Genomic DNA, 17,579 nt, shown 5'->3' on the forward strand with positions numbered 1-17,579 from the left:
ATGTCATTGATTAGTTCCAAATAGAAAATCCCCACAAGTTTTTGTAGAGTATACAAACCTAACTCTAAATAGATGTCTTCAATAGCTAGATGAGGATTACAGAAATTAAAATTGTACCGTATGTGTTGTCCAAAACAAAAGCAAAAAGTCCAACAATAGTAAACAGGAAGAGGCAGTTGATTGTGGTTAATTAATAACAGAACTCAACCGTCTCTCCACACAGCGAGAGGCCCGTCGTCAAATGTGCACGCGTTGGCCTGTGTGCGTCTTTACATAGTGCTAACACAGGAACGGGAACAGGAAGCGATCTCAGCCACTTTCACAAAAACCTCGAACGACGTTCCTGGCGCCGCCATGGCCAAAGCCAAGAGCGGACCCCTGGCCCGTAGGCCCGACAACTCGGCCTTCAAACAGCAGCGCCTGCCCGCCTGGTCGCCCATGCTGACGGCTAACACCGTGCTGCCTTTCTTCTACTTCACGGCTGTCATCTGCTTGGTGCTGGGAATTTGGCTTCTGCTCACTGCACAGAGTGTACAGGAAATCCGGGTGAGCCTGCACCATATATTTTTTTCTATCTGTACATCTGTAAAAGGTGCTGAAGAAATGTCTGTATGCCGTCAAAGAGGGAACGTCATGGAAGGAAGCGGTCAAAGTTTATGTTGTGAACAAGTGTGTCCTCTATTCATAAATCTTTCCTGTCTCCTTAGGTGGATTACACAGACAACGGTGCGTGTGCACGATGTCACGACATGCGTAAGGATGTGAGCAACGCAGCATTGCCCTGCACTTGTAAACTGTACTTTCACGTGGACAGGGCCTTGAAGGTAACGTGCAAATTATAACATACATGTGCCTATTATTTACACACAAAAAAAAAGAAAAACGTTACTTGCAGAGGTACATATGTATTTAAAGACCTCCCACTCAGTAAAATTTAGTACCACTCTGCCAATATATTCCTGTACCCTCGCCATTATGTCTGTTTTTTGTATAATTTTATTTATGAATGGTTTTACAATAGCAATTCAAAACAAGTGATTTTATTTGGGGCAACTTCACACAACACATTGTGCTCCACAGTGGAGGTTTGTGTATGGTAGCTGGTCTCTTATTTTATTTATTGGTGGTTAACTGGTTAACCAGATTTGATGTGCCCGCAACATCTGTACACCACACTGATGTTTGGTCCTCTGCTGTTTCAGGGGGATGTCTTTTTCTACTACGGCCTTCAAAACTTCCACCAGAACCTGCGTAGATATATGGACTCCAGGGATGACGCGCAGATGGTCGGCAGGAAGACCAACCTGAAGGTGCTTTGCAATGCGGTGCCTTGTTTTTAAAATGTATTTGGATGTAATTCGTATTTATTGCACTGGTGCAGAAACCCAGTTCGTATTGCAAGCCATTTGCCACCAACGACAAAGGACTGCCTATCGCTCCCTGTGGCGCTGTGGCCAACAGCATCTTTAATGGTAAAGACACACACAAATGTCCTTTCACAGGATGGCATTGTCACGTTCTGAACTCCTATTTGCGCCCAAGTGGACTTGAAAGATTTGTGTCTAGCCTGGATGCTGTTAGCTGACTTTCTTGGTGTGTTCTTCCTCAGAGAGCAAAATTGTTCTTGAGCAAAATCTTAACAATGGATCATGATTAAGACCATCCCCAGTTACATGTGATCATATAATGCGTGCGTAAATCATGTGGTTCACTCCCCACAGTTTTTTTTTTTTTTTCATTTGACCAAAACAAATTAGAGTAAATGAAAACTAACAAAATAACAAACCAAACATACTATAACTATCATACTACTATAACTATAATACTGTTAACTATAAAACTACTGAAACTACATTAATAACAATAATACGTTCTTTGTTTTTGTCTTTGACAATTGATTTCCTCAATGAGCTTTCAGGGTTGATTTTTATTTTATTTTTTCTGGATTACCCTACAGATGGACAGAAGACGCCAAACAATAATTTTGGAATTGTATTGTCGTTTACTTTTACCATACTACACAATACGTTATACTCTACATAAGATATAAAAAAATTAAATACTAATAAAAAATAAACTAAAAGTATGTTGTTTTTCATAAAAAATAAATTTGCTATAAAATTAAGTTCAACTATTTTAACTTTAAAAAAGTAAAAATAAATAAATAAATTTTCAAAAGGATCTGAAACTGTTATAACACTAGTACGCCCGAGGAAATGTTTCAGGCGGTCTTCAGGCGGTCTTCTGTTTTAATTGTAATGAGAGACGTCTGTTGGTGTGACATGATCTTATTAAAGCCGAGGTGTAATTGAGTAACGGAAGCAAGTATGCTGCACGTGATCAATAGCAACGTCTTGGTGAAGCAGCATGTGGTTCACTCCTTAATATTCTAATACTGAGTACGCTCCTGCGATCAAATAATGTTTGGTGAAGCCTCTTGCACATTGGTCAGTATGTTTCTGATGTTTTGATTCGTGACATCTCTTATTCCCCCACAGATTCCTTCAAGTTCGAATATCTTGGCTCTGGTAGTTCCGAGTACCCTGTGCCTTTATTACGCAAAGGCATCAGCTGGTACACGGACAAAAACATCAAGTACCGCAACCCGCGGACAGAAAACATGACCTTGGCTGAAGTCTTCCAAGGTATTTCTATCTATTTTGTGTACTTTCACAAGATGACGGCTTATTATCATGTGAAACCCGACAGGCACGGCACCACCTCCCTACTGGCACAAGCCCATCTACGAGCTGGATACACAAGACGCCATCAACAACGGCTTCATTAATGAAGCGCTCATCGTGTGGATGCGAGAGGCCGCCTTCCCCAACTTCAAGAAGCTCTACGGCGTTTTGCTCCGCACCAACAAACCTTTCCAGAGCGGCCTCCCGAAAGGCAACTACAGCGTGGAGATAACCTACAGTATCTTTTTACAACCGCCTCAAAATTGTATGCAGTTTATAGGAGTTTAAATAAAAAATCCCAATCACAGACGTATTTCCAAAACTAGGCAAGATAGAAAATTACATTGTTGTTTAATTTTTACACTTAACGGGTGGGCAGGCATTCCAGAGATCAAACTATTTGTTTGCAAGCCATTAAAAGGTCAATTTCCCATCAACCTTTTTACCTTTGTTTTCATGATCAATCTGTTTGCCTCCCTTGACCCTTCCCTCCAGACTACCCCGTGCAGTACTTCCGAGGCAGGAAGCAGGTGGTCCTGACCACGTTGAACTGGTTCGGCGGTCCCAACCGGTTCCTGCCCATCGCTTACTTGATCACAAGCAGTCTGGTCCTGCTGGCGGCCATTGGGCTCACTGTCGTTTGGTGGAAGTTTGGGAAGGATGGGAAGAACATGGGTGAGTTATGAATAAGCAGCAGAGTCCATGTCAACAAAACAAAAATGAATTGTACAAAATATTGGTTGATACATCTGTATTGCATCTCACGTTATGTTAATGTGAGTAGAAACTGATTTAATGCCAAAAGGTGTGCATATTTACTATTCATCATTTTATACTGAAATGTATTGGTTTTTGTTGACTTTAAAATCTTAAATGCCACCCAATGTAAATTATATTAGTGGTGGATTGTATGCAGTATGTCAATTGTGATGTAAACTTATAAAACATTTTAGTTGTCCTTACAGGAAATTACCTTGTGGAAATAGCAGTCAATTTCAATAATTAAAGCCTTACTTTTATTCCCCACTTGCTTTCAATTGGCTTTATTGTAGCAATATTCTGAGCCCTGATTTCAGTGTACTGTATAACCAGAATCAAATTGCATTTAGGATACATGCATGTTGATAGGATGTATGTGGGGAAAAGTAAGAATGAATTGCTTTTTATGTAAAATGATGGTACCATTAAATAAAATTGAATTAAATGTGAATTAAATATAATTAAATCCAAATCTATACATTTAAACATGTATAACTTTAAAAAGGAGGGACCAGGAAAGAAATTAAAAAAAACATCAAAACATAAATAGGCAGGCAATAAAAAGAATATAAATAAAAGAATACAATATTAAGTGTTAAAACTTTCAGAGGGAACAAGAAAAAATGTAATGACTTTACATAATGAAAGTATTGCACTTTAATTAGCACCACCAGACAATAAATTGGACTGATGCAAAGCACTGCCCAAAATAAACAAAACCACAGTAATGTCACACCTCTCTTACTCATCAAAAATGTACTTTATTTCTCACATTAAGACTTTAAAAAGTTCATTCTGCTGAGCTGCGACGCAAACAAAAATAGGCAACATTTGGTCTGCAGAAGCGGCATGGGGTGGGCAGCGGGTGGGCTTATCAGCAGGATTCCAAAATAAATATCAGTAAAAAAAAAAAATCACTTGGGAATTCTTCGAGGTTTGCGGCGACGGAATCACACAAGCAGTAACACAAGTTCGTTACGCTTTCAAAGACAACGCGTACCGTGGACAACGAAGCTAAGGAGGAATTTTTGTTTTTCGTCATCACCTTTGTAACAAGATCTTTTTTTTTTTTAATCACAGTTTCACAAAAAGTAAGAATCACAGATTTAAAAAAACAGTAGTTGGCGTGCTCGTCTTGTGAGCTACGCACAGCGCGAAAAAACAAACATTCATTTCTGCGCTTTCAGTGATCCGACTGGAATGGCGCCAACGCAAGCGGATCCAATTCGCCGTCTGTACACGATAGACCTTTCCGGATCATCATCATAGCTTGTCACGCCAAAGCTCAGGTAGTTGGCCAATCACGCGCCCCCTTCGGCTCTGTTGGTGGCGCACTGGGGCACCTGATAGGTGGGGTCGTGTCCCGTGGCGGTTTTGGGTGTGTCGTATGCCGACTGGCTGCCATCTGTCCGGGCCAGCAGCAATGTGGTGGGCGCGGCTCCTGACAAATGGCGGCCCATGTCCACCACGATGGGCGTGGCGTACTCAGCCCCGGAGGCGGGCAGGGGCTCCGCATAGGCGTGATAAACATCTGGGGAGATGGGGGCGTCGTACAGGTCGGGGTCGCTGTAACTCGGGTCGGGACTCTCGTCGGGTTTAAATGTGGACCGGGCACCCAGTGTTGTTACGCCGCTCACCAGGGGCTCTGCGTATTCTGTAGAAATGCAATCAATGAAAATGACAAAATCATCAACATTGTGTCATAAGCGTCTACAATTTTTTCTTTGTGTTTTGATTAAAATTTAATTTGAAGGTATTTATTCGACAGCACAGCATAATCATATTTATAAGAAAAATGTTGCATTAAAAACATGTCGACCGCTGCCACCTACTGGTATGTTCCTTTACTAGTAGCTTGTGTAGACTCCAATAAGACCTCTTTCAAACAAAGCTTTTGCAACAATAGTCAAGTGGTCAAGAATGTCAGTGGACTAGACAGGCTGTATCAGTTCGTACTTAGTTTTTAGAAGGAGCCTGTTAATGTTGAAATGATTATTAAGTCTAACCTGAAAGCAATACTTCAGTAAAAGTACATGTAAATACATTTGGTACAAGTTGCAATCACCTTGTAGAATATTACTAAAGGAAATAAAAGTAGAATGATGGCATTTATTTCAAAGACTGGTACCTGCGGGTTCGGCGTGCAGTCTCGGAACGGCGCCCCTCGCCGTAAGCCGGCCCACCTCGCTGCTGCTATAGCGGACAGAGTCCTCTACCTCCACCATTTTGGACGGCAGTAACTGCTTCATACTTTTCCACCAGTCTGCAAGGAAAACAGCTAATTCTATAAGTTGTCAGAGACGGCGGCAAAAAATGAGGACGATGGACACACCAGTGCGATTCCAGTGAGGAAGATCATACGTTCCTTCGGAGCTCTTCTTCCTGTAAACCGAGATGCCGAGTCCAAGTCATAAAAACAATGTGGTTGTTTTTGTTTTTGACAAGTCATGATGAGAGAATACTTACCGACTCCTCCAGTGCCAAGCACATACCACCAGCAAGATGAGTGCTGTCAACACCATGACCAAAACAGGCACAAGGACAGCAGCCAGCGCCACATCTGAGCACCAAAATAAGAATTACAATTAACACACCCAACCAACGACTACTGATTTGTATTTTATTTTTTCAAACGTACCTTTGCCAGTGAGAGGCGGCATGGTGGTGTTTCTAATATCCGGAGGTGGTGTGGTCTTGCTGAACGTACGTGGGCGTTTTGTGGCTGCCGGGCGAGGGGTGAAACGGGGAGGCGGGAACATCCTGGGCTCCATAGCCTTCCTCGCTGCGGAGAACATCACCACTTAAGCTACCTTATAACCAGTCGCTATGCTTCTCTTTGTAAAGGTGAATTCTGATTGAGCGTCTATTTTCACCAGAAGACGTTTTGTTTGGGGGACAATTTGGTTACGAGCAACACCATTAAGTAGCACAGTTTGATTGACAAAAATTGACAGTGTCTAATGAATTCACACTGTACCGTACCAAATATTTGCAATTTCACCCATTTGTGTGGTTTTCTGATTAATACTGCATTTGTGGAATATGAGTTAAACAGCAACATTCACCCATTTTTATTCATCTCCGGAAAGCCACATTGTCACTTGCTGTCGACTGAAAATGACATCACAGGTTCCAGGTGGCAACTGTGATGTCATTTCAAGTTGACAGCAAGTGGCAAAATGGCCGCCTCTTAAAATAGCTATAACCAGGTAGATCTTCCTGTTTAATCCATATTCCGCAAACAAAACATTAATCACACCACTTTGTTTTGACTAGTTGGGCTGCACATAACATATTCTTACAAAACAAATATTTAAGTTAACTCTCCATTTAAAGCCATGTCTAATAATATAAAAATATACTTTGGCACCATATTGGGGCCAAAGAACTGTTTGAGATATTTCTGTAGGTATCAGACTTTTGCCTCTTATAAGAGAAAACAATGTTTTCTGCTATCAGGTGGCATTTATAGGCAATTACTAAACATTATAGATTGGCTTTAATTAATTGCAGATTTTTCATGACAGGGCTCTGTATACCGATTCAAACCTTGCCAATTGGTAAAACCTGGTCAAAGGAAAATGTACCAAACTGAATTAAAATGTACTGTGGCAAAGAAACTGAACAGTTTTTGAAAATGTTAAAGATACCTAGAACAACTCACACAGCATCATAAACTGTGCCATTTGGTAAACACGGGAAACTGCGCTGACATTAAAATAAAAGCACCACCCCTGTTGAGCGTTTTGCTCTCACCTGAAGACACTTGGCATCCGAGAAGCTCCACCTTGATAGCGATCCTCTGCTGCCACCAGGTTGGATTAATCCTCAGGTAGCGCGCCTCGATGGGGGGGATGAAATTATTCCTGACCTCATCCTGGTAGTTGATGTTGCCTTGGAAAATCTGAAATCACAACAAAAGTCTAGACAATCCCAATGGTGACATTCCCAGAACAGGACGTTTCATCCATATCTATTCATTATTAAAGCCATGTGCCCATCCAAGCACTCTACTCAAACCACTAATTTCCTGACAAACCATGAGTCAATACCCGTTGCTATGGCAACAGAGCCAAGTCTGCAACCCCTCAGCCATCTAAAGAGCCATTTTTTCCTGTCAATTTGCTCAAAATGGATGCCGGTGACGTTATTGATGAACCGATTAGCTGCTAGTGTTACCATGTCTTGCGTGGAGTTGGCCTCCTTGTAGCACAGCCACCGCTCGCCGTCGTGACTGAAAAGGACGCGGTATGCCGACACGTAGTATGGGTATTCCCTCAGCGTAGAGCCTGTGCTGGTGATTCCTTCATGCAGCAAAAAAAGACAATTTTACTACAAAGAAGAAAAGGCTTCACGCAGACAATGATGCTTGATAAACATTTTCACAGATTTTTTTTTTTTAATGTCCGGGACAACCAGTGTTACAGCTATTGAGTGATCAAGGGACCGAGCTCTGATACAAGTAGCATAAAAAACCATGAGCAATAGACGACATTTGAAAATGTTTCAAATGTGCCTTTTGGCATATTTTGGTTGACTCTGTACCTGTGATCCTCTTCTGTCGTTTTAGGTCCACCTGCAGCCACTGGTGTTGGTCGTTGTGGGAGGGCGCCCAGGGCAGCCCCGCCTTATTTAGCCGAGCTCCCGACGGCGCCCACACGCTGACCTGACCCGCCACGTCATTCCACTCCCACACGGACGAGGCGGAGATCTGAATATCTGCCACGCCACCGGACCCCAATCCCAGCGTTCCATAGCAACCTGAAAGCAGTAATTCAAAAAAATTTTATTCTCCTGTATCCTTTTACATTGTTCAAGTCATGTGACACATACCATTTGTCCTAAAGGTGAAGAGACTGTTTGACAGTGTTCCTCTGAGGGACAATAAAAAGTACATTAGTGGTGACAAATCGACATTTTCTTCCAATTTCTGTAAGGCCAGGCTTCCTAATACATTTTATTCAAGTGCGATTCTTTTTCTTTCTTACCCAGTGGACGTGACGTTGTTGGCCAGTGTGCCCTTATACTGCGGGATCCCTTTACTGCTAACCACATGGATCCTGCCTCCCACGGCGTTGGATACCACGCCAGCGTGCACAGCAGCCAAACACAGCGGAGATGACTAGACAGGTATGATAGAGAGACAAAAACATCGATGAAGAATGTAGTCATTCACACATCAGGGTTTCCCAAACCAAACTGGGACTGGAAATTGTTTAGGTGCTGCTGTGTTGGTTGGCAAAAGAATTCAAATGGACTGTAGTAGTTAGATTTACAAGCCGTTCTAGTTATTTTTTTAAATTCATTCATACATCGTTCAAAATCTTTCATTCAAAACTGGTTCGAATGAAAATAAAATAATAGGATTTTAAAAGGTGGGGTGGGTGGACGTTCATAAACAATACTGATTTGTTTTTTTTTTATCTATAGAAGAAATTCTATACATAATGAAAGAATATAAATATAAAAATGCATAAATAAAAGTTAATATTTATCCATCCATCCATTTTCTGTACCGCTTTGTCCCCACGGGGGTTGCGGGCGGGCTGGAGCCTATCCCAGCTGTTATCGGGCAGTAGGCGGGGGACACCCTGAACTGGTTGCCAGCCAATCGCAGGGCACACAGAGACGAACAACCATCCGCACTCACACCTAGAGGCAATTTAGAGTGCTCAATCGGCCTACCAAGTATGTTTTTAGGATGTGGGAGGAAAGCGGAGTGCCCAGAGAAAACCCACACGGACACGGGGAGAACATACAAACTCCACACAGGGAGGCCCAGAGGTGGAATCGAACCCGCACCCTCTTAACTGTGAGGCAGACGTGCTAACTAGTGCGGCATCGAGCTTTCCAGTGAATATTAAATTACACAAAATATCAAATTAAACAAATCATAATTGTATGTATAGTAAATAATACATACATAAAATGCACATATATGAAATAACAATTTGACCATTATTTTTAATTATAGAAAATGAAAACAATCTTATAAATACTTTAAGTTAAATCAACACATCTGACAGTAGAAATAAAAACTAAGCATTTCCCATTAGGACTGTGCATGATTTCAAGCGCGTGATGATATTCACACTGCGGCAGATGGGATGCCTATGACTCACTGTGATGTCACATCTATTTGGTGAGAACGCTCGAGTGTCTCAGGTAGTGATTCACCCAGTCGGCTGCATTCCAATTTAAATGTGCTACCCTAAACACAAAAGAGAGCCTTCCCGGGAGCAGCTGGGATTTTTTTTTTTTTGATGGCTGGAAAGGGCCAACCAGAGGAATTTGGCGCTAACGAGTTGTGAGCCGACCCTGCGGAGTGACGAGCGTTTTTACACACATGTACTTATTCACATGCACGCCGCAGGCAATCAACACTTGCCCAATGACTGCTTCCAATTTCCCATACACACACACACACACGCCACTTGTTTAAGTGGGCTGGCCATTGCTGCGTGAGCGCTAAAAAAAAAAACAGTGTGACATCTTAAAACCACACGACACAATCATCATTCGCCTGCAAATCACACAGCAAAACTAGATCACACGATTCCTAAAAAATACTTATTTAATCCAGCAATAGCCTGGATGTTATTTTCATTGGCGGAGGCAAAACTTCATCCTGGCGAATTAAACTTTGTCAATTAATACAGCTGGACCCTGCATGTGGCGGCCCCTCACTGAAAGTCAGCTGGGACGGGCTCCTTGATGGATGTTTAGTTTCACACTCCAGAGACCCAACTCGGCGTATAAAAGACATTCAAATTACGGCACTTTATTCGTATCCGTCGATAAAACAAAAAAACTGCACTGTACTGAATTAAATCAAACTGTATGGCTTGAAGGTCAACTGGAGAGCTGCACCCTGCCGCCAACACAGTGTCAATGTGTCAAGCCTCAGTAATAATATGATGGTGATGGGAGGAGACACACACATACATACATACATACACACACACGCATACCGTATATGACACGCAGACACAGTGAGGTGTTGTCCAGCGTGTCAGCTGCACTGAGTCACTCTCCGAGAACACGCCGCAGCTGCACTGGATTAGGAGCTCTTTTCTTCTGGGCCAAAGTATTATCTCACCTCCGTTTCACCCCTCTGACCCGGACCCTCCTCTATTCCTGAGGGGCGCCCCACTCCCTCTAAATCCAGACCATTACCACCACCTACCCCTCCCCTCCTTCCTCCTCCCGTCACTCGGCAACAACCCCTCCTCCTTCAGTCGAATCATGCGGTGGTGACATCATCGCACCCCCGCAAAGTCAGATACCAAAAAGAAGAGACCGGTTTACAGCACAAAACCACAAGGGCGCCTTGAATGGACCACAAACTCAAAATATAGTGGATCTCATGGCACAACTGTACTTGCCCAAACTTGTAAGGTGTCTTGGTAGTGCTATGACGTAGTAACCAACATTGGCAACGTTGAAATGGATGCATTTATTCGGATTAAAAACCTGATGGGAATAAAAATGTTTCATGTATACACTCCATTCGGAATATTCTGATCGGATCAAGCCCATTTCGATCAAGATATATATATATTCATGTCGAATGTTAATCCAAGCGTGACGCATAAACAAGCAAGTACTAATTAGATCAATAGTTTTAGTGTCCATGAAAACAGTGCATCTGATCAAAAATTGAATCTAAACTCTGATGGGATTGAAAAAAAAAAAGAAAGAAGCAGCCACTGTCTTCATCAATGACTTTGCTACATTTCATTATGACTTGTGACATTTACACTCAATTTTTTGCAACTACTAATTGTTGGGGTGTATTTGAAATGAACAAGTTGATTTGATATGCTTTGATGTAGTAATCAAATTTTTAAGTTCTCTATTCATTTCTTTCTTTGGCACTTTGACTACTATAGCAACATTCACATGAACTACAGCTACTAACCCTAAGATTGATTTCAACAGAATTTACAAATCATAACAATGCGATGTACTAGCCAAATTTCTAGTCCTATATTCATTTATTTCTTTTGACTTGCTGCCTACATTTTTCAGCATTCAACAATAGTTGAATAAAGTTACATAGTTTAATGAAAGAAAGACATTGCTATAATTTATAACGGGTAATTTGACATTTGTGAGTCACTTTGTGGCGGTTACTAGCCTAACGTGACCGACATGTACCAGCGTGTCCTGACAAGCCAGATGTCAGTTGGCGTTTTAACGCGCCAACTGCAGTAAATCGCATCAGTCCCAGCTTATTGCGTTAGCGTTCTGATTAACTAGATAGCGGAGCGAACTGAAATAGGTCAGTGGGAATCAAAACAGACAGAAAGCTAATAAGCGTGGGAGTGACAACCACCTTGGAAACACAACAAGAGACGGATTTCGAGCATTTCAAGAAGCGCTCGATATCATATCAATTTGAGTTAAATGATAAATGTAGAACAAAATTTGAAAAGGTCTCCAAAATGGTTAGAGAAGACAATTTTATGTTAACGGATTACTTTTATTTAACATTTTTACGCAATAACTTGACTAGCCTTGAGCCTCCCTTTCTGTTTCGATAAAACTCACATCAAGCACAATCAAAGGGCAAGTAGTTACTTACAATTTATGTTTTAATATTTAAAAATAATTTTGATGTATAACAATGTTAAAAGGTTACTTTGTACAGTGAATAAGATTTTTATGGCCACATTTCCACCTATAGTTCCTCAAACCTTTAAATTTTTGGTGTTTCTGGTGCTGATAATTCCCCAGATGTAAACAATACTTCCGGCAGTTCTGGGTCGTTGTGCGAAATGTCCGTGTGATAACCACAGTGACACTGCAAGATTTCTATGGAGAAAATATATCCTGTTCGTAATTGGCAAAAAATAAACTTTTGATCACCTCTCGGTATCCAGTCGGTATTGTTCCGGAAACCTCCTCTGTTGACGTCAAGCATCCGGCTGGACAATATTTGCTTGGGAAGAGAGAGAATGAAAATGAACGTCAGACAAAAACAAGCTAACCTTATTGCTACTCAAACATCAAGCAAGGTGTTTACCTAAACTCCGCCTCGGTGAAATCACTTCCTTTGTGTAGGCATGTGATGAGATCTAAAGAAAACAATGTCAGAACATGTTAAGGTCAACAATCGACAACAATTAGCGTCATGTTGTCTTACAAGCATTTTAGACAGTTGTGCTCAAGCCAGCTCTTTCCAGGAAGTGTTGAATTTTAAATCACAATGCATATAATACAACCTGCCACTGGCAGTTTGTGTGCATTCTGTTCCCACTAAATTTGAGTAGAAATGCTTTTTGTCTATATGGGCCCTTTATCAGACTTTATATTGGAGTAAGACAGTTTGTCCTTCTCACAGCATCTCCAGTTGGTCCAAAATGCGCACATTGTCCCAATTCAGGCTCCTAGTAATTTTTTTTAGAGATTATTTAAAGATACTTCTATTTGTTCAAATCATAAAATGGCCTTTTGCAGCTTAACATTCCTATTCTTATGGCTTTCGACTCAACATGAGACTGACTTTTGTGTTTAAATTTACTGTCTTTGTTGTTATACGATTGTAATTTAATGTTATAGGAATGGAAAAGTGCTTTGTCACAGCTGCAGCTGTGATAAAATGTGCTATATAAATAATACTAAGAAAATAAGGAAGTATACATGAATGGATTCAAATCTAATTGTCCCATGGATAAATTAGCAATGACAATTCATTGAATTGCCTCAATCACCTATGGGAAACATTAATGCTAAATGTTTCGCTTTTGTTGTTGTTTTGTTTGGTTCAAATTCTGTATTACTTTCGATTATTTGGTTTGTATTTTATTATTTTGTATTCATTTGTGATGTTTTAATCGCCACCTTTATTTCAGCTAATTGAATGCCCACCGGCGGCACGGTGATGCACTGGTTAACACCTCACATTTCAGAGGGTGCGGGTTCGATTCCACCTCCGGCCCTCCCTGTGTGGAGTTTGCATGTTCTCCCCATGTCCGCGTGGGTTTTCTGCGGGCACTCCAGTTTCCTCCCACATCCCAAAAACATGCTTGATAGGCCGATTGAGCACTCTAAAAATTGCCCCTAGGTGTGAGTGGAAATGTTTGATCATCTCTGTGTGCCTTGGGATTGGCTGGCAACAGATTCAGGGTGTCCCTCGCCTACTGCTTGATGCCGGCTGGGATAGAACCAGCACGCCCGCGACCCGCGTGGGGACAAAGCGGTACAGAAAGTGAATGGATGGATGGATGCATGCCCACCACTAAATTGCGCATTTGAGACTTATTACACCAGAGAATGTCATACACGGAGACTTGAAAATAATACAAATCTTAAAGATGATCAATTGTTGAGGTTTTAACTGTGAACCGTTTTGCAACGGAAACGCTGACATATCCGCGAGTCAATACGGCTTCCGGGAATTCTTCAGAAATCTCGTAGTGTACAATTTACCTCGTAACCCAGCTGCTGAGTCAAAGTGACTAACACGACTCCCCTACCACTGAGCACGAATGGTCGCTAAGATCATGTGGTTGACCAAAACAAGCAAGAGACATTTGCGGTGATATGTACAACACCACAAACCATACTCTTAAAATAAAAAACGGTGTTTGTAAGAGATAATCACTGTGACTTGACTTTTGGACGTTACCCTTCCTCTTTTTGTGGCCTGAGAAAGCAAAGTCAATGCCATACCGGCTGATAAGAAAAAAAAACAAAAAAAAACATGAAAATTGGATTTTACACAAAGAAAATTGTTTCTACCTTTTCAACAAAAAATTGTGTCTAGGTGCCAACAGTTATAATGGAACCTCAAGTTACAATCTTAATTGCTACCATGAAGCTTTTTGTAACCGTGAAACTTCCATAAATCAAGGTAATGTTCCCCAGTGAAATGAATGGAAATCCATAATCAATACATAATTTGTTTTCCAGTGTGGGGTTAAAAATAAATAGAATGCAATACATAAATAAGTGAAACAACATTTTAAATAAAAACACTTCATATAATGATAATTATTTATTGCTCATTAATTTAAGGACGTGATAAGGGTAGAAGGACTACAGCTCCTTCACTGAAAATTAATCTTCTTCCATAATAACATTGTGAAATTCTGATTCAAGGGCAAAGGTACTAGTGCAAATTTTATATTTTTACTTTATTTTTTTACCTATTGCTTAGGAGAACTGATTAAATGCTAAAATGCTAACATTTGGTGTGGTATTGCATCGAGCTAACCACAATAAGGGTGTGTTTCAAAATTTTCTCTGACCCTGCGCTGCTTCACTCGGACCATTCGGTAACTCAGTGCACTGCTGGCGGGTGTCGGAGAAATTCTTTTAATAAGCCCTAAGTAACAAAAGTATGGAGGGAGGTTTACCTGTGTGTTCTGTGGTGGAGTAGGACAGGTAGAATCCACGTCCAGTGTGATGTCTCCCGCTCATGAATTGTACTGTGATTTGATTGCCAGCGGACTCTATTAGTTTGATCACCTTCACGTTCAAGCCGCAGTACTTGGCTGTAGTATGACAAAAGTAATGTTATTCAGAAAACTATGGAATAGATTTTTTTTTTTTAAAGAAGAGCATGAGCGTTCCGCTTACCAATTTCGCTCCTGGTAGGTCCGATGCCATTGTACAGGCGGAGGTAGTTGACCTGGCAGTCACCGTCATCAATGTCCAGCTCAGCAAAGCAGAAGTGGATCCTTTTGCCAGGGGGCACACTGATCTCCCACTCGCAGACCGTGTTGTTGGGGTACGGCCCCGGGTAGCCCAGTGACGACAGCGTCCCGCTACTGGGGCCCAGCACTGTGGGTCCGCAGCCATCACCTGCACAAAAACAACAATCAACAGGTGACATTTTGAGATACTTCTCCCCACAATTAATAATACATGACCTTGTACTTCACTAGAGCATAAAAAGTATTAACTATTTCTTCGGCTATTTAGCAACTTATTTTCCAGCTAACCTCCAACATGATCCAGTACCTCACAAAAGCTCAGTTAAGGATTAACTTGAGCTTTTCCTTTGGCTTTTCTTTTTATGTTACTTATTCCGAAAGATGTGCACAACACACAATTTTTTTTACCAGAGATCATTAAGGAATCAACTTGTGGCGTTAGCTTTTTCTTTGTATTTTTTTGCAACATGACATCCAGAGAACTGCTGTTGTGCATGATGTCACATGTGAAATCTGGAGAGACCAGCATATCTGGTCAAACTTCAGTTTAGCAATGTTTCCACATCCTTGGTTTTTTTTTTTTTAACCCTTATGCCACAACAATGGTCATGCAAGACCTATCTATTCACTTTATGTCCTATGGGAATGTTTAAGTCAAAGACTTGTTTTTGAACTCCACTGTAATCCCTTTTGCAGCTGCAAAACACTAGCCAATCGTAAGCGATTCATCAAAAAGTGCAACTTAAGTCAAGTTGTGACCTTAAAGACTTTTTTTTTTGTACAAGGGGAGCTGAAGTGTGTTTATCTGTGTTATGCAAGAGATTCTCGGTGGACATTATCCAGCTGAAGAGGACAAAAACAAAAGCCTCTTTCCCAGCTCTGACTCACTGCAATGTTCACCAGCAGCTCATGTTACCTTCCTAATAACTCACCACAAGACATTACTTTTAAACCAACTGTCCCCTTATGCCACTGCAAGCCCGTTAGGTATCACATTAGAGTGAGTTGCAAGTAGTTTGAGCTGCAATTATAAGTTATGACAATTTTGTCCACGTGTTTACAGTAATGCCCCCCCCCCCCCCCCCCCACGCGCACACACACTGTTTAGCCCACCCCCAAACTTCACTCACCTGAGTTTGCCTATTAAAATGTAACCCTCATTTTGCTCAAATGTGCCCGAAGCAGATCTGAACATATTAAATGCAGCATTTATGTTTGCAAAGCACCGTGGAAACATGAGCAACTGGTGTGATTGAAGCTGGGGGGAAAGGCCACAACATGCCCGACATGTGTCTCGTATTGGTGAAAAAGCAGCGATGCCCCTTTAACACTTGTAGTATTTCAAAAGATCCGTTTTCCATTTGACAATTGAATAAAAGTTGAAGGTGATAATCGGCATCTTAAACTATTCTATTAACGCTTTACTTTAAATCGGCGACCGCGTAAACCCCCAAGGGGTCCGCGTAACGAAAGAAAACAGCGTGAACAAAACCGGTTCTCCTGGTTTTAGCGCAACGAATGCATGGCGGCGGCTTGCGGAAAGCGGTTAAAAACCAAATGGAATTCCGCCCACCAAAAAATGGCCATGTTAGGACACAACTCAACTGTTGGGTGAATTAGAAACACATTTGTGTTAGTATGTGTGTTTCCCCACTTCTCACACCAGTGTTTACACCACTCGCTGCGGTCTTTTCGCACCCACCTTTCTGCGCCCTGCAGCCTTCCGCGGTGAGGATGATGACGAGGATCGACAGGACGAGAACCCCGGCCCCTGTCGGCCCCCTGCCCACCATTACCGCTCCTTCCATAGTAGCAGCCTGCAGTCCAAATGCATACTGCTCGCTTCGGGAGCGCCGGTCGCACACTGCTCCGATCGAAGTATACCACGCGGGCCGACGTTTAGATCCACGCGAGCGGATCCGAGTGTGGCTTGTCCACCCCACCCCCGTGGATGTTATTCTGCCCCGCTATGATGATCCAGTGATTCGCGACTCTTGGTATGGAGGTTAGCACACATACAACACAAGCAATCTAAAGGGGCTACTTCCTCCATTAAAGCTCCACCCCCTGGAACTCGCTCACGCACATTTGACACCCCCGCAAGTCCAAAGGGCAAATTCACCTTGAATTTATTTGGCCTCAGGAGAAATATAGTCACTTCCAAAGGTATTGGGACGGCAAGGTCAATTATTTTGTTTTTGTTTCATACTGAAGAGTACATTTGGGTTCTGGATCAATAGATGAACATGAGATCAAAGTTTTTTTGTTTTTTTTTGTTATTTACATTCTGGATGAACAACTCAAAGACAAAGTGCCTTTTGTTTGAAACCACAGTGAGCAAAAGTATTGGAACGTGTGACAGCTAGATGTTTCAAGTTGCTCAGGTGTTGCCTTTTAGTTGGTTTGCTTAAACGTTGCATAGTGCTTGTTGTTGGTTTGGGGTTTCACCTGTGTAAACTGCATTTGATGAAGA

At 41.8% G+C, this 17,579-nt stretch overlaps 2 protein-coding genes across 2 annotated transcripts; one reads left to right on the top strand and one right to left on the bottom strand.

The window, feature by feature from the left end:
- The first annotated feature begins 36 nt into the window (after positions 1–36).
- On the top strand, positions 37–3,715 carry cdc50c (Cdc50 family member C). Its single transcript, XM_085921129.1, has 7 exons — positions 37–546; positions 708–824; positions 1,203–1,310; positions 1,382–1,472; positions 2,499–2,645; positions 2,710–2,922; positions 3,180–3,715. Exons 1-7 carry the CDS (start codon positions 355–357, stop codon positions 3,368–3,370), a joined length of 1,059 nt encoding a protein of 352 aa, XP_085777255.1. The 5' UTR covers positions 37–354; the 3' UTR covers positions 3,371–3,715.
- A 469-nt stretch (positions 3,716–4,184) lies between these two features.
- Positions 4,185–17,198, bottom strand: dcbld2 (discoidin, CUB and LCCL domain containing 2). Its single transcript, XM_085921127.1, has 15 exons — positions 16,809–17,198; positions 15,030–15,254; positions 14,807–14,944; positions 12,472–12,523; positions 12,315–12,387; positions 8,432–8,565; positions 8,277–8,317; positions 7,989–8,204; positions 7,623–7,747; positions 7,200–7,347; positions 6,082–6,225; positions 5,910–6,003; positions 5,776–5,825; positions 5,572–5,706; positions 4,185–5,097 (listed from the first exon to the last, which is right to left on the bottom strand). The coding sequence occupies exons 1-15, from the start codon at positions 16,912–16,914 to the stop codon at positions 4,745–4,747; spliced, it is 2,034 nt and encodes a 677-aa protein (XP_085777253.1). The 5' UTR covers positions 16,915–17,198; the 3' UTR covers positions 4,185–4,744.
- Between the last annotated feature and the right edge of the window lie 381 nt (positions 17,199–17,579).

Source organism: Syngnathus leptorhynchus, chromosome 9 (genome assembly GCF_054491065.1).
Source record: "Syngnathus leptorhynchus isolate UIUO chromosome 9, UIUO_Slep, whole genome shotgun sequence".
NCBI lineage: Eukaryota > Metazoa > Chordata > Actinopteri > Syngnathiformes > Syngnathidae > Syngnathus > Syngnathus leptorhynchus.

Coding starts and splice junctions, on each gene's coding strand:
- dcbld2 (XM_085921127.1), bottom strand. CDS start 16,914: ATGGAAGGAGCGGTAATGGTGGGCAGGGGGCCGACAGGGGCCGGGGTT. Junction 6,004..6,081: donor GCCGCCTCTCACTGGCAAAG/GTACGTTTGAAA, acceptor TTTGGTGCTCAG/ATGTGGCGCTGGCTGCTGTC. Junction 5,826..5,909: donor GCTTGGCACTGGAGGAGTCG/GTAAGTATTCTC, acceptor CTCGGTTTACAG/GAAGAAGAGCTCCGAAGGAA.
- cdc50c (XM_085921129.1), top strand. CDS start 355: ATGGCCAAAGCCAAGAGCGGACCCCTGGCCCGTAGGCCCGACAACTCG. Junction 825..1,202: donor ACGTGGACAGGGCCTTGAAG/GTAACGTGCAAA, acceptor CTGCTGTTTCAG/GGGGATGTCTTTTTCTACTA. Junction 2,646..2,709: donor CTTGGCTGAAGTCTTCCAAG/GTATTTCTATCT, acceptor GAAACCCGACAG/GCACGGCACCACCTCCCTAC.